Genomic DNA, 14056 nt, shown 5'->3' with positions numbered 1-14056 from the left:
AAGAGGAACAATAATTTTAATTAGCATTTTCTAGGTAGAATTGCTGAGAAGGTGGTGAGTTTACCTGACTTAGACAAGGTGGCACAAAGAGTCAGTGATAGAGGCAGTCCCCGGTATCTTCATTCCACTTTAGTGGACCATATAGCCAATTCTTCTAGAGAGAGAAGGTGAGATCTCGGGTTGGTTCCCAGCACTGTCACATTCTCCCCGGCAACCTAAGACAAGTCACTTAGTTTCCCTCTTTCCTGTCTTCTACACTTTGCCCAACCTGTCTGGCTAGGCAATACACTCTTTTGGGCAGGGTCTGTCCCGCGTTATATGTCTGTACAGCACCTAGCACAGTGTGGCCCTGATCTCTAGGCCTCTCGGCACTATCTGCTAGTAGCAAAGTGAAGATAAGTAAAGTAGGCTGTATGCATTAGGGACTTTGGGCTGAAGTGTACATTCAAGTGAACAGATGGTAATGATTGATGATGGCCACTCTGTGGACACATGAGCTTTTCCTTGTGTTGACATGCCTCTCATCTTTTTCAGATTACCTGAACCCGGTTGAGGAGAACCCATTTGTCTCTCGCCGGAAGAACGGTGATCTTCAAGCCCTGGACAACCCCGAGTATCACAGCGCCCCGAATGGGCAACCCAAAGCAGAGGACGAGTACGTGAACGAGCCATTGTACCTCAATACCTTTGCTAACACCTTGGAAAACGCAGAGTACCTGAAGAACAACGGGCTTCCTTTGCCAGAGAAATCCAAGAAGGCCTTCGACAACCCGGATTACTGGAACCACAGCCTGCCCCCACGAAGCACCTTCCAGCACCCAGACTGCCTGCAGGAGTACAGCACAAAATATTTTTACAAACAAAATGGACGGATCCGGCCCATCGTGGCAGAGAACCCTGAATACCTCTCTGAGTTCTCGCTGAAGCCTGGCACTGTACTGCCCCCACCACCATACAGACATCGGAACACAGTGGTGTAGCCCCATCACTATTACACCTGCGGAGAGGTAACCCCTTTCTAGCTGCTGGATTCTCTCTCTCTTTCTCTCTCTCCCTCTCTGTTTCTCGGAAGCTTCCTCTTTTTGCCAGTTCACTCACGTTGATATTTCCAAGTAGAAGGACACCTTGGAGTCATTTGCAGATCGGGTTTTGAACCTGGAAGGAAAGAAAGAAAGACTGACTGAAAGAAGGCCCAAACCTGGCATTTCTTGCCTTTCCCAGACCCTGAGGGTCAGAGGGACTTGAGGGGCTAGCAAATGCCAGGAAAGGCCAGTTACAGGGTTGTCTGCTGTCATCCTCGTTCTTGGTAATTCAACTGATGCTGTAGGGGACGTCACACCATGTCTGTTTCTACCAAGAGAAACCCACGAGAGCCTCTTCAGCATTCCTGGAAATCGCAATGTGGTTTCCATTCGGGGGAGAAAAGGACAACTTTTATATCACGTGTGATAGCTAAATAATTGAGATTGGAGAATCCAATTTCTTTTCCCTAACATTTTCTATCCTGGCAGCTGCAAACAGCTATCCCAGCTTTTCATAACGATTCAGTTGGCCATCACAGCCACCCAAGGTGATAACGAGGTGACTTTTATCTCTGGCCTGTCCCCTCTTCTTAGCCACTCCCACAGTTTTGTCCCCTTTCCGAAGCACCGAGACTTTCTCTTGAAGCTCCTGTGCATAACAGTGCAATTTTTTTTGTATGTGTCGCCATGACGACAAGTATTTTCAACACAAAAAGCCAACAGCCTCCTTGAAGCTGAAAGAGAGGCCAAGATCTGTGATTTGTAGGCACAGAGCCTCCCCTTCATGTTTTATACCTACTTAATACAGACAACGTATCCATGCCAATTTTCTTCTTTCTTTTTGCTCATGGATTTAAATTATCTGGGGACACAGTCGACAGGAGGAGGGGAGTTTAACCGGTTCAGGAAAACCGGTGGTGTTCTAAGGGGTGGCCTATTAAGGAGTCCTTTAAACTGGAAGAAAGACACTGGAGTGGGTAAAACACTCATAGCAGATCACTGGAAAGTTAGTTTGCACTTAAGCTATGGTTTTATTTGCCCTCACTCTGAACTGTTTTTTTCTGGATTTTGAATGAAGCAATATGGAAGTGACCAGCAAAATAAAAATAATTTTAAATTAAATAAGGAAATTATACATAAAGGACAACTGTGGAAATGCCAAAATGAAGAAAGTCGCATCTGTGGAACAGCATCGGCTGGTTCTAGAGGCCAGTACGCTGACTACTTCAGAGGATACAGTAAAGAAGGAACCAGTTCAAACACTGCTGCACAATGGAAATCAATGCAAACAGTGAAGGGATTTGGGGAGAAGACTGGCTAGGTGTGGCTTGGAGCCCAGCAAGGACTATAGTGCTCTGATAGACAGATTTTTCCAGCACATAAGCTAGTACATACAAGGATTTTAAAGTCAATGCATGCATGATACACACTGCTTTCAGTCCGAAATGTAAATCATGAGTTGATTTCCATGCACTTATTTCTCTTTCATCAACTTGAGCTGTCACAGAACCTTTCATTTATCCTCCGTCTACCCCCATGCCTGGAAATATTTTTAGCCAGTGTTTTTAAATTCACTTTAGCCTCAGACATAGAACACCATAGGAAGCAGAAGGGAAGAGCAGGGAGGGTGTCTTGCTTTTTAATGCACTAAGTGTCTAGCTATTTAGACTTTTAAAGAAAATAGATCTATCTAATTAGACTCAAATTTTAAGAGGGCAACAGTATTCACATTAATGCACTTTACTACCACTAAAATGAAGGCCCTTTGGATGATGGAACGCGGCAAGAGGGAGGAACAGTATGGAAGCAATGGTTATTTTCGGTTAAATCCTAATTTTAATGGATTGCCATCATGAGCTCCCTCTCAGGGAGAGCAGACCCCTCCGATTGAACGAGGAAAACTAAGTAAGCTATGACCCTCTTCCTCAGTCTGCCATTTTGAGTTTACTGTAGGAGCTGATGTTATACCATGTTACGCAAGCATCTGGTGATGCCTTCATGAAGCGACATTACAAAATTGCCTAATCCCTCCCTCTTCCCTCTCCCAGGGCCGCCATGCAATAATTGCTTAATTTTCTGTGTCTTGGGGCTTGCTAGACAAGTCAGCTCTGGGTAGGAAAGGGATCCTAACCTGGGTTACTTCTTAGTCTTGTACTTAGACACAGCATTTGTGGCTGGTCCCCACTGTGTCCATCAGAATTTCAGGTCAAGGCTGGTTCAGCCAATAGGGCATTATGGAATGAGGTGCTTCAAACCAATTTGAACGAGCAGAACTTAATTACCAGCTGCTGTGCACTTACTAAACCCATAACCCTTGTATGTAAATAGGTGATTTATAAACAAGAACAATAAGTCTTTGCAGCTATTAAAAGGAGTGGGCAGGTGGCTACCTAACAAATCAGTTTGTCACGGCAGAATGAAATGAACAGCTGACCATTAAAGCAGGGTGGATGACCACAAAAGCACCGTGCATCTGAAAAAAAGGTGTGTTCTGCATTTGATGCCTTCCCTCGATGATAATGGCACGAGGGGGAATTAGACCCCCTCGGATCTGTTAAAGCACTCCATGTGCGAGTAGTGCATAAATCTTCAAGGTTGGGATCCAGGAGGTAAGTCTCTTGAAAAGAGCAAATGGACAAATGATACAATTCTGGTACAAGGGTTTTTGTTTGTTTTATGTCCCTTCTGTGACTCAGAGAAAGCTTAGAATAGAGGGCGGGAGAAGTTGGGTTGAACTCCATCACGGAACAGGTATAAGAGAAGAGTGAAGTGCTAATGGAAATCTAGATACAGGCTGCGTATTTGTATTTGAAGGGGTGCACTTTTCTCTCACCGTCCATCTTTTAGTGCACCGCTCCAACCTACTGAAGGCAAACCGCTACAAGGATTTTAGAATCCAGCTGCTAACAGAAGGTAGAAAACCTGTTTGATAATTCAGTAATATCAACATTAAAAATAAGTCCTGCTGAAAAAAAAGGAAATGTAAATATGGTTGTTTTTAACAGTCTAACCCCCCCGCCCCCTTCCTCGCCGGCCAATGCTTGAATTGTTTATTTACTTTTTAATTATCAGTTGTGGGTAAAATAGCATTCTCATATGACTGAGTATATGAGGCTCACTTTAGGGAGCATGAAACCCTGAAGTAGGTTTACAATTACAGGCTGAGCAGTGTCAAATGTGTCTTTAAAAACAAACCAACCAACCCAAACCAACAGTTAACACGACAAAGGGAAATGGAATTAGTGAAATGCAAAGTAACATAATCGCTGCCCGGTTACATCTCCCAAGTTTCTGGTTTGGGATAGTCCCGTTGCCAAAAATTGCCTTTTAACAAGTCATTGCTCTGGATATGAGGTATTGGCCTATGCTGAGCTAAACACCTAGGTTACATCTACCCTGCAGGCTTCTTATGCAAGAACTGTTTTGCACAAGAGTTCTTGCGCAAGAGTGCGTCCACACTGCCATGTGCTTTTCCGCAAGAGCGTCCATGGCAGTGTAGATGCTCTTTTGCGCAAGAAAGCTCTGATGGCCATTTTAGCCATAGGGGTTTCTTGCGCAAGAAATCCCTGTTGCCCGTCCACACTGCCTTCTTGCGCAAGAGCTCTTGCACAAGAGGGCTTATTCCTCGTGCGGAGAGGAATAACTCTTGCGCAGCAAGCCCTCTGTTCCAATGCCTTATTGTAAATTTACATGCACAAGAACACATGTGCAGTGTAGACGCTCTGCAAGTTTTTGCTCAAGAACAGTCGTTCTTCCGCAAAAAGCCGGCAGTATGGGCATAGCCATAGATTCTTTTTGTAATCCCAAAGGGTGACTATTCTTGGCCTACAACAAAACACACAGTCATTAGCATGGCTTGTTACATACAGTCTGAATGTTTTCAACAGAAATCTCCAGCTAAGATAGAAAACCTCCTCCCCTCACTTCCATAGAATCTGAGCACTTCCCAAAGGGAAAAATATGACACTGTGACGTTTAATTTTAATCTGGGGCCTCCTCTCACCACAATATTAACAACCATGACTAAGACAGATGTCGTTCCATTTTTTTTAATTATATCAAATTTTTCTTTGGAAAGCAGATGTTTTTCCACGAAAAAAAATTCACTTAGTTGAAAACTCAGGGTTTGTTTTTTTTTCTTCCATGAAAAACACATTTTCACTGAATTTTTTTGATCACCTAGTCAAAACCTCATGTTCTATTTCTGCCCCTTGTCATTACAAGCAAATTTTGCATTGTTTCTCTTTCCCCTATTCCTGCCCACAGTATAGCCACACAATGACTAATTTTTTTTTCAGGAGAAAAAATGCCTGTGCCAAGTGTTATCATGTGAAAACAGAAAGAAAACCAAGAGGGTTTCATTCCATCATTTCCCAGGCTAGGTTTTACACGTATCAGTAGGAGGAAAATGAATTTTAGACACTGCCCCAAAAATGTAATTTTTTTTAATGGTGAGAAACCATCCTGCTAGATTTCAAGTCGACGGCATCCCTTTGAATGATTTGGGGGAACGGAATTTGACTCCATTTTTAATGGCCAGCATCCCTTGAGCTCTTTTTTTCTTAATTGATGAATTCACAAGATTTAAACCGGAGCCTTAGTTCAAGGCCTAACCTCAGACCAGAAACTTGATTTAGTTATGCCGAGAAACTTGATGTTAACACTGCCAGCTGTTTCAGGGACTGGGCCCATCACCTGCCTGCACAAGTTGCTGCCTGGTCAGCTTGTGCTATTTATTTCTGAGAGTCCCTGGACTAGAGGGAGTGTCTTGCCATGCTCTTCCCACAGCTTGTGGCAGTGAGGGGAAGAGGTTGAAGATACTGCAGGCTATGTTTTGTTGAGGTCAAGCAGACCTCTAGGTAGACATTAGCAACTCAATGCTGCACCCACCGGAGGCAAAGGGACCTGGAGTACCAATTACCTGGGACGCCTTCCTTTGCTCTGCACTGTGCAGGAACGTGAACCCGTGGGGCCTGCAGCTCTGTGTGTAGTCACTCACGCCAATGCACAGTGGGCACGCCGTCCCTCGCCTTTGGTGGACGTGACAAGAGACTGGAGGGAAGAGAGCTGAGGATGCAGGGCACCTGGGTTCTTATTTCCATGCAGGCTCGTCTAGATCACTGTGGCGGCATGCAGGGACTTGAAACGGAAGGTCTCAGTGAGCAAGCCGAAAGGAGTTGTAGCATCCCTCCATCTTCTGGGGCCACGCCTCTTCTGACAGCTGCAGGGTTGGTTGCGTCTCACAGCTCCTTATGTGTGCACCTTGCAACAACAAAGCTCTTTGCATAGCAGGGCACTCAGGACAGCCCCTCTCAACTGCCCCAGGGGTGAGAGCAGAGTTAAGGCTATTGTGCTAGATATAGAACGGGGGTGCTATTTGCTGGCATGGTACTATGGGGCCGGGATTGGCATTTTACACCCCATTTTCATAGCTGGAAATTCAAGATGGGTACAGAGGTGCTTTACCACGGCAGCTCATTTACACAAAGGCCCCTTTTATGTTGCACACTGATAGTGACGCCCCCTTTACATACTGGGCCCTTGTGAAAATGAGGCTCAGGCCCTCCATGAGCAGGTTAAACAGAGACTGCAGCTTGAGGCTGTTGCCTTTACTTTTCACTCTGTAAAAGTCAAGTTCTTCTTTTTGGTTGCAATAACAACATGGAAGCTGGATGGTTTGCTGAGCAGCTTCCTGCTGGCTTTCCGCTCCGCCACGTGGCATTCTCTCATTGCTGTTGATCTCCACCCTCCCACCGCTGCTCACGTTGGGTGTGTTCATTGTAAAGTCACCATTTCTGCATTTTGTAGGAAGATGGACCTATTCCTAGGTGTTCTTTCTCCCTTGTTTCCATGCTTCATAACACGGTAGAGACTGTTGCGGTCTAATAGGGCCATTCTTTTGCCCAATGTTCCTTTTTTTTTTTTTTAGATTTTTTTTTAAATGTGTTTTTATGGTGAGCTTTAGGCAGACGGGTAGAAAAAGTTATTTGTTCAAATACATTTTAAAACCCAGAGGACAAAGGCACAGAAACCAAGCTGCATCACTGGCGACACTAGTTTAAACTGTCCACATTAGTTTGTCAACAAACTTTCTCCCCTACCCCCCTGCCAACTTCCTAGTGGATGTTCTAATGCTGAGCTGCTTCTTTCAAAGCTGAGGGCCAGTGCCCAAGACCCTCACGGGAAGTACTCTACTCTGTAGCACTAATGTCACTGGGATTGCTCAAGCCGTAAGGTATTAGTATTTGGATAGCAGAACAAATTGGGGATTTGTGCTGGGTACAGTGCAGAGAATGCCCAGGTCCCAACTCGGAAAAACAACCTGATCCAAGCCCTCACCGAAGTCCCATCGAAGTTGGTGGGATTTATGCTTCAAATTGAGGTTTTCTGGCCCCACTTTACTTCCCGCTCTAGCCATCTGTTACTGCTTTCTGTCACGTACTAACTGGGAGATGTTAGATCCTCAAGTTTAAGTGAAATAACAGAGGCCATAGTCACATCAGTGGTGGTAGTCACAGCTTTGAGGAGTGGTACAGCATGACTTAGCATGCCCAAATCTGCTCCAAAACAATGATGGATCAGCTCCTCCATGGAGTTTAGGGGCTTAAGTCCTGTACTTACTCTGATGGGAAAGCGATTTCCTTCTGGTTGCGTCAGACGTCCATTGTTTGCAAATTCTTCCTTTCCAGTGGTGGGAGAACCAAGTTGCCATTTCAGCCTTTGTTGGGAGGAATCGCTGTATTTTCCATAGCACTCCGAAGAGTCAAGCCTTTTGGGAAAACCACAGAATCAAAATGTGAATGGTATTTTATAAGTCAGTATAGATACGTAAGCTGTTCTTTTGAAGTAAGGTACTATGAAATATGTAGCATAAACTGGTACTGCTGTTAAATGGGTCGATTATTAAACTGAGCAGCTGTGTAAAGGGTAACTAACTTTGAATGCACTAAAACAACCCATCCTTTAAAAGTGACTAAGGTGATGTGTTATTGTTGCTGAAAGCTAAGCTGTCTTTTTATAGGTAGGAAGTGTTGGCTTGGAATATGTAGAGATGGGTTATAAGAACATAAGGACAGCCACACATGGTAACAGAACAGGGAATCTTCAAACAGTCCCGTGCCCATCACCCCTTCCCAGCATCTGAAAGAGGCTAGGGACACCATTCCTACCTGTCCTGGCTATTGAATTATGTTAGATAGCCATTGATAGTCCTATCTTCCATGAATTTAAGAAAGAACTAAAGTCCTGGTCTTCACAACCTCTACTGGCAAGGAGTTCCACAGGTTGACTTTGCACTGAGTGGAAAAAAATCCTTTCTTTTGTTTGTTTTAAACCCGCTACCTATTAATTTCACTTAGAGACTCCTAGTTCTTGTATGATGGGAACAAGTACATATGTTGTATCATTGTGGATCTGGTGTGGAAAACGAAAACATATCTGACTCCATAAATTAGAGCTGTTGAAAGTATTTTCAAATGATGCAGACAGACAAAACAAAAATAATCCACAAAGCATTGTTCACTCATTCTATTCAGCCAAGTTCAGAGCCGGTCAAAATATTACAAATTTTCAAATTTTGAATTGGAAAAAATAAGAAAAATTGCTATTCCCCGTCCACTCATTTCAATGCCCTCTAATCCAAATTCGTCTCTGAATCCTACTGCGAAGACCAGCTCTGGGTTACCCTGGCCCTGCTGGTGCCTCTCACTCCCAACCCACATCCTCCACTGGCCCTGCCCTGGCTTAGGCTCACTTCTACACAGCCCTCCTCCAAAGGGGCTCAAGGCTGTATGATAGGTAGACCTTCAATACTTGACTCCAATGGGCTTAGGTTAAATGGATCATGTTCCAAGAAAGGTCACACCAAAGGAGGTACAAGAGGCCACAAGAATAGATTTCCAGAGCAACAGAATTGTGGAATTCATTATCTTGTCCCTTCCTATTCCAACCCACATCTTCTCATCCAAGCGTTTCCTTGCAGAGTCAACATGAGGAACTTTACATGTCTGCCTTTTCATGTACCTCCTGTTGAGTGTTATATTGGTTATCCAATTCCCCGTGCGTCAAATGTAAAAAAATACAAACAAAAAGAGTTCTGCCTTTGAGGACTATGAGGGTGACTGCATTCATTTGACACAGTGCACTCAGAGTTAGCTACCTTTTTTAAACAAACAAATAAAAAAAACACTACTGTATGTTTCTTTGAAAATGTGAATAGTATTTTTATAGCTTGTTAAAGACATGGCTAGTTGCATTTGTAAATAAGGACAATGTTGCTTTTCTTTTCTTTTCGTGGACATCATTCTTCAGAACATAATTGTCTTTAGGATTGATTTGTATATGAGTAATTTGCTGGTGATTTATTTCCTTTTTTTTAGTTTTTGCTGGCGTTATCATTTTGACATTCTGTGTGACTCTGTGTTTAGCACTATTGTGGTATGTTCAAACTTTCTGCACTCGCTTACACAGTAGCGTATGCCAGTTGTGTGTGGCGTAATGTTACTTTAACCTTTTGTCTCATATTTCAGCTATGAAGGATTATGCACTGTTAAACTAGATACTGACTTGGGTTAATATTAGCTATATATTTTAGCATTATTTCCCTTTCCCTTGATTTGCCATGTTTCTTTTCCTTTTGGAGGCTGGGCAGAAACCAGTGGCCCTTTTCTTTGTCTGATTACGATCTTCTTTTCAGTGTACTCCCAAATTCCTCTTCCCAGTGGTAGCGCTTTTCCCTGTTTGTTAAGACAAATGTAGATCAGGACCTGCTTAGCCCCCACTGATCATCCCCGCTAAACAATTTGAAAACTGTTCTGCATTTTTGTTACATGAATCTGTCAGAAATATATTTTTAATTTAATATAAATGAAATTCAATAAAATATGAAACAAAAGTTTCAGCGTGTGCCTTGGATGTTTGATTGACGGCCGTAGCAGCTGAGTGTGGCCGTCTTGGCAGAACATGGGAAGATGGGTAAATAGCCTGAAAGGTCTGTTTTTTCCCACTTGGAAGATGGACGCGGAAATGCAAGACTGTACAGAGAAGCCAGCAGCCTTTGCACAAGTGTTCCTTTAATCCCCTTGTACATTGGCCAGGAAGGAATTTACCACTAATATAGACCACTCAGAGATTACTTTCCCTCAGAGGAAAGGAATAAATGGCACCAGCAACCCAGGAAAACGTTCCCCTGCATTATAAACAGAGGGATGACTTGGTTACCATTCTGGACCCTGATGTCAAGAAAGGACATGAACTTGGAGTCTCTCACATTCCCTAGATAAATGCCCTAACCACTATGCTGTACAGTCATTCTCATTGGCCTAATGATAATTCACTGTCATTCATCGGCAATGACTGGACATTGGGACATGAAGTGGGGCCTCCCACCACATAGGAGGGTGCTCTGCACTGTTAGCTTTTCAAGTCTCTGCCCCATTGAAAGTTAGTTGTAAGAAACAAACCAAAGGAAGTATTTCTTCATGCAGCGCACAATCCACCTGTGGAACTCCTTGCCAGAGGATGTTGTGAAGGCTAGAACTAAAACAGAGGCTAGGGACACGATTCCTACCCATTCTCATTAGTAAGTGTCGAAGGACCTAACCTCCATGAATTTATCAATTTCAATTTTGAACCCTGTTAGTCAGAGGCTGGAAATGGAAGCAGTTTAACAGGAGAAATTGAAAAAGACCCATTTCACATAAGAATGGCCACACTGGGTCAGACCAAAGTTTAATCTAACCCAGTATCCTGTCTACCAACAGTGGCCAATGCCAGATGCCCCAGAGGGAGTGAACAGAACAGGGACTCATCACCCGATCCCTCTCCTGCCATCCAAGTGCAGCCTTGAAAAAAGAATCAGCTAAGCATTCAAGGCTAAGAACATCTCCTCGGGCCTCCAGACAGGCTAAATTTTCTCCTCCCTTCAAACTGTCAGTATTTTCCAGGAAATCTTCCCAGTGCGCTTAAAATGACTGCCAAATTATCATTAGGTATTATATTAGCTCTAATATCCCGCCATACTGTGCTGGGAGGGAGTTCTCCGCTGAACTGTTGCCAGCTCATGCAGCTAAATGATTGTGAGACTCACTTTTTAACAAATTGAGAGCCGAGGGAGCGTTTCTAACCATCACAGGGAAAAAAGCCTGACAATCCGACCCAAATGCTTCCTTCATGCTCAAAAGGTACATTGGGGGAAAATAGCTTTAAAAAAAAAAAAAAAACCTCAGTCTTTGGGGTAGGAAGGGCTGATTTAGTATTTGAACCACTGCAGGTGACCAGAGCATGGAGTAAGTCCTCTCTTGATGAGACAGCCTAGCCAGAGCCTTAGTACAGGCAGTCCCCAGGTTATGTACAAGATAGGGACTGTAGGTTTGTTCTTAAGTTGAATTTGTATGTAAGTCGGAACTGGTACATATTGTAGGGGAAACTCTAGCCAAACATTCTCCAGAGCTCAGTTTTATTCTCCCACACCTCACTTCCCTCAGTCCTTTATTCTCAAGCTGAGGTATCTGCTGAGAAAAGCCACTCCGCGTCTCCCTGGTCTCCTGGGGGCGGAGCGCTAGCTTCGCGTCTCCCTGGTCTGCTGGGGGGAAGCAGCTAGTGTGGGGTTGCCTCACCCCGTTTGTAAGTAGGGATCCGATGTAAGTCGGATCCATGTAACCTGGGAACTGCCTGTATTATGGAACAGGTCTAAGCGGTGAGATGGTGGTCATGCCTGCACATTGCCTGGAACACCTACTTCTAGATCAGCTGCAACCTCCCCTGGCACGCACCACATTGTGACACTTTCCAATACCTGGTGTCATCCATTGAGTGCCAATTTATCCCATCTGTCTGCAGGCCAGGCCATTCAATGAAGATATTAAACATTGAATTAAACGGGCTGAGGTTGGAGATGCTAGTGGGGTTTTATTCCATTGTGAGGTTATGAAATTTACATTTCAAGTCCCTTTCTCTCTCCAGTTAGTGATAGCACAAAAACGGTGTACCAGAGGCTTCTCCCAGCACTTTGCCCCACCAACCCCAGGATGTAACTAGCCCAGCACTCCACTCAGCTGACATCTCATTCATGTACAATTGAAATGTCCTCTTAAATGTAAGATCTTCAAAGCGCAGGAGTGAGATCAATACACTAAGGCATCATCCTGCCCTCACACTGGTGTGAAACCAGTATAACACCAGCAGCCTTGGTGGATTTCCTGCACCCTCAATGAGACCAGTATTGGGTTAACAGTTTGCCTTCGACGTGGACAGTTTACCATGGGGTTTGCCTCATACCGTTCAGCATGTTTTTCCTCGAGGCTGGATTCACATTCCAGCCTTCAAGGTCCACTCTCCTTTCCATGCGTATTAACTCCTGTTAATGCTATCAGGAGCTCACGTGAACACGGAAGGGAAAAAAACGACTCATCCATGGATGAAGTCTGGCACGTTGGTGGCACAGGTTCCCCCCCCCCCTCCCGAAGGTTAATATTGTCATTTTGTTAGCTCAACAGCCAACTAGCCTTCTGAGACACCTAGAGTAGAACATTTGTCCCTGGCTCGCTACCAGCTGTTCAGTCCGGGAGCTGACAAAGAAAATAGGACCGAAGTTACAATGTGCCATAAGCAACATTCCTTTTCAGTCTGCCCCAGGGGGAGGTAATTTGGGATCTGCACACACTGCAGGAAAGAAACGTGGGGAAACATCTCTCCTGTTCAAAAGTAACCGTCATAACAGTGTACGCCGAGCGGCTGTACTTAATTAGGTTTTTGGTCTCCCTCCAAACTGCACAATTAGCCACGGGGCGCAAAGCCACTACCTAACCAACTGAAGATGCCAGACAGGAAGATTGTCAACCAGCTAGCAATTTGAAAGCTGCACACGGAAAGCATCTCCACATGACGGCAATGTGAGGGCTGTAAACCAAATGGGTCCCGGGAGACATGCGACTACTGCAAAATCGCCACTTGCAAATCACCGGCACATATTTTAAAAGGTGCCACGTAATGGAAAAGTGGGCGTTTTCTGTTTCCTCTTCCTCTTCTCGCTAAAGAATGCCCCCACGTTTCTCACAGGCGTACATGCAATGGCATGACAGTTAACACAAACAACTTGTGCAGGAGCAATCAGACACTTTGGTTGGTCACCCCTGCCCTAGACATTCCTACCTACATCGATCGGGGTCTACCGGTAGATCTTGGAGCCTGTGGTGGGTGAGCCTGACTGGTTTGGCCAAGAGGCTGTCAAGTGCCAGGACTTCAGCTGCCCCTCCCCCGACTGCTGTGCACCTCCTGCCCTCTCCTTGGAGCTGCCTTCCCCCACTCCCAGGGGGGCACTGATGTCTTGGTGCCCCCCTCTCCTCACCTGTATCCCTTCTCCACAGAGCAGGGCAGGGGGCACAACAGGTCGTGGGAGGGAGGTTGCTGGCTGCTTTTGGGAATGGTGCAAGGCCAGGGCAGAGGTGATCCTGCCTCAGGTGTCTCCTGGGGGGTGGAGCAGTGGGGCTGAGGTAAGCAGGGCCCAGCCAGAACCCACATCCTGAAACCCTACCCCTACTCTAGCCCTGAGCACCTCTGCATCCAAATACCCTCTCAGAACCTGCACCTAGCACCCCCTCTGGCCTGCCCCAAGCTCAGCTCAGAGCTCCTCTCACACTCCAGAGCCTGCGCCCCAGCCTGGCAAAAAGGAGGGGGAATGGAGGTGGGGCCGGCGTAGTTGGGTCTGAGGTAGAGCTTGGATTGCCCTTACATTCAAAAAGTGAGCTTGTGCTTAAAAAGGTTGGAGCCCTTTGAACGAGGCGTTTGAAAGAGGTAGCGACAAGGGGGCTGGAAGCTAAGCGCACAGCTCCACAGACAGGGAGGGACACTGAGGGGTAGCCCACAGGAGTGAAATGTTACTGAGAAGTTGGAACACTTCCGATTTTTTTAAAAAAATCAGGCCTCAATTCCCCACAGAAGCAGGCAAAATTGCTCCCGCTTACTTCAGTGTGACGCCACGCCAAAGTCTGCCTTGGGGGCTGCTGTTAGGGCGCAAATCTCCCTGTTTTCTGATT

At 45.3% G+C, this 14056-nt stretch overlaps 1 protein-coding gene across 8 annotated transcripts in view; it reads left to right on the top strand.

The window, feature by feature from the left end:
* The window catches only part of ERBB4 (erb-b2 receptor tyrosine kinase 4), a 935749-nt gene extending 925834 nt beyond the window's left edge, over positions 1 to 9915 (top strand). For all 8 annotated transcript variants that reach the window (XM_075933940.1, XM_075933937.1, XM_075933934.1 and 5 more), the window contains one exon: positions 535 to 9915. In XM_075933940.1, the coding sequence (XP_075790055.1) occupies positions 535 to 980 (446 nt within the window). In that variant the 3' untranslated portion in view covers positions 981 to 9915. The remainder of the gene's footprint in view (positions 1 to 534) is intronic.
* The last annotated feature ends 4141 nt before the right edge of the window (positions 9916 to 14056 follow it).

The sequence above is a fragment of the Pelodiscus sinensis genome, chromosome 7 (assembly GCF_049634645.1).
Source record: "Pelodiscus sinensis isolate JC-2024 chromosome 7, ASM4963464v1, whole genome shotgun sequence".
In the NCBI taxonomy this organism is placed as follows: domain Eukaryota; kingdom Metazoa; phylum Chordata; order Testudines; family Trionychidae; genus Pelodiscus; species Pelodiscus sinensis.
Note: the sequence above shows the minus strand (reverse complement) of the source record. Positions and strands in the feature narration are given on the sequence as shown.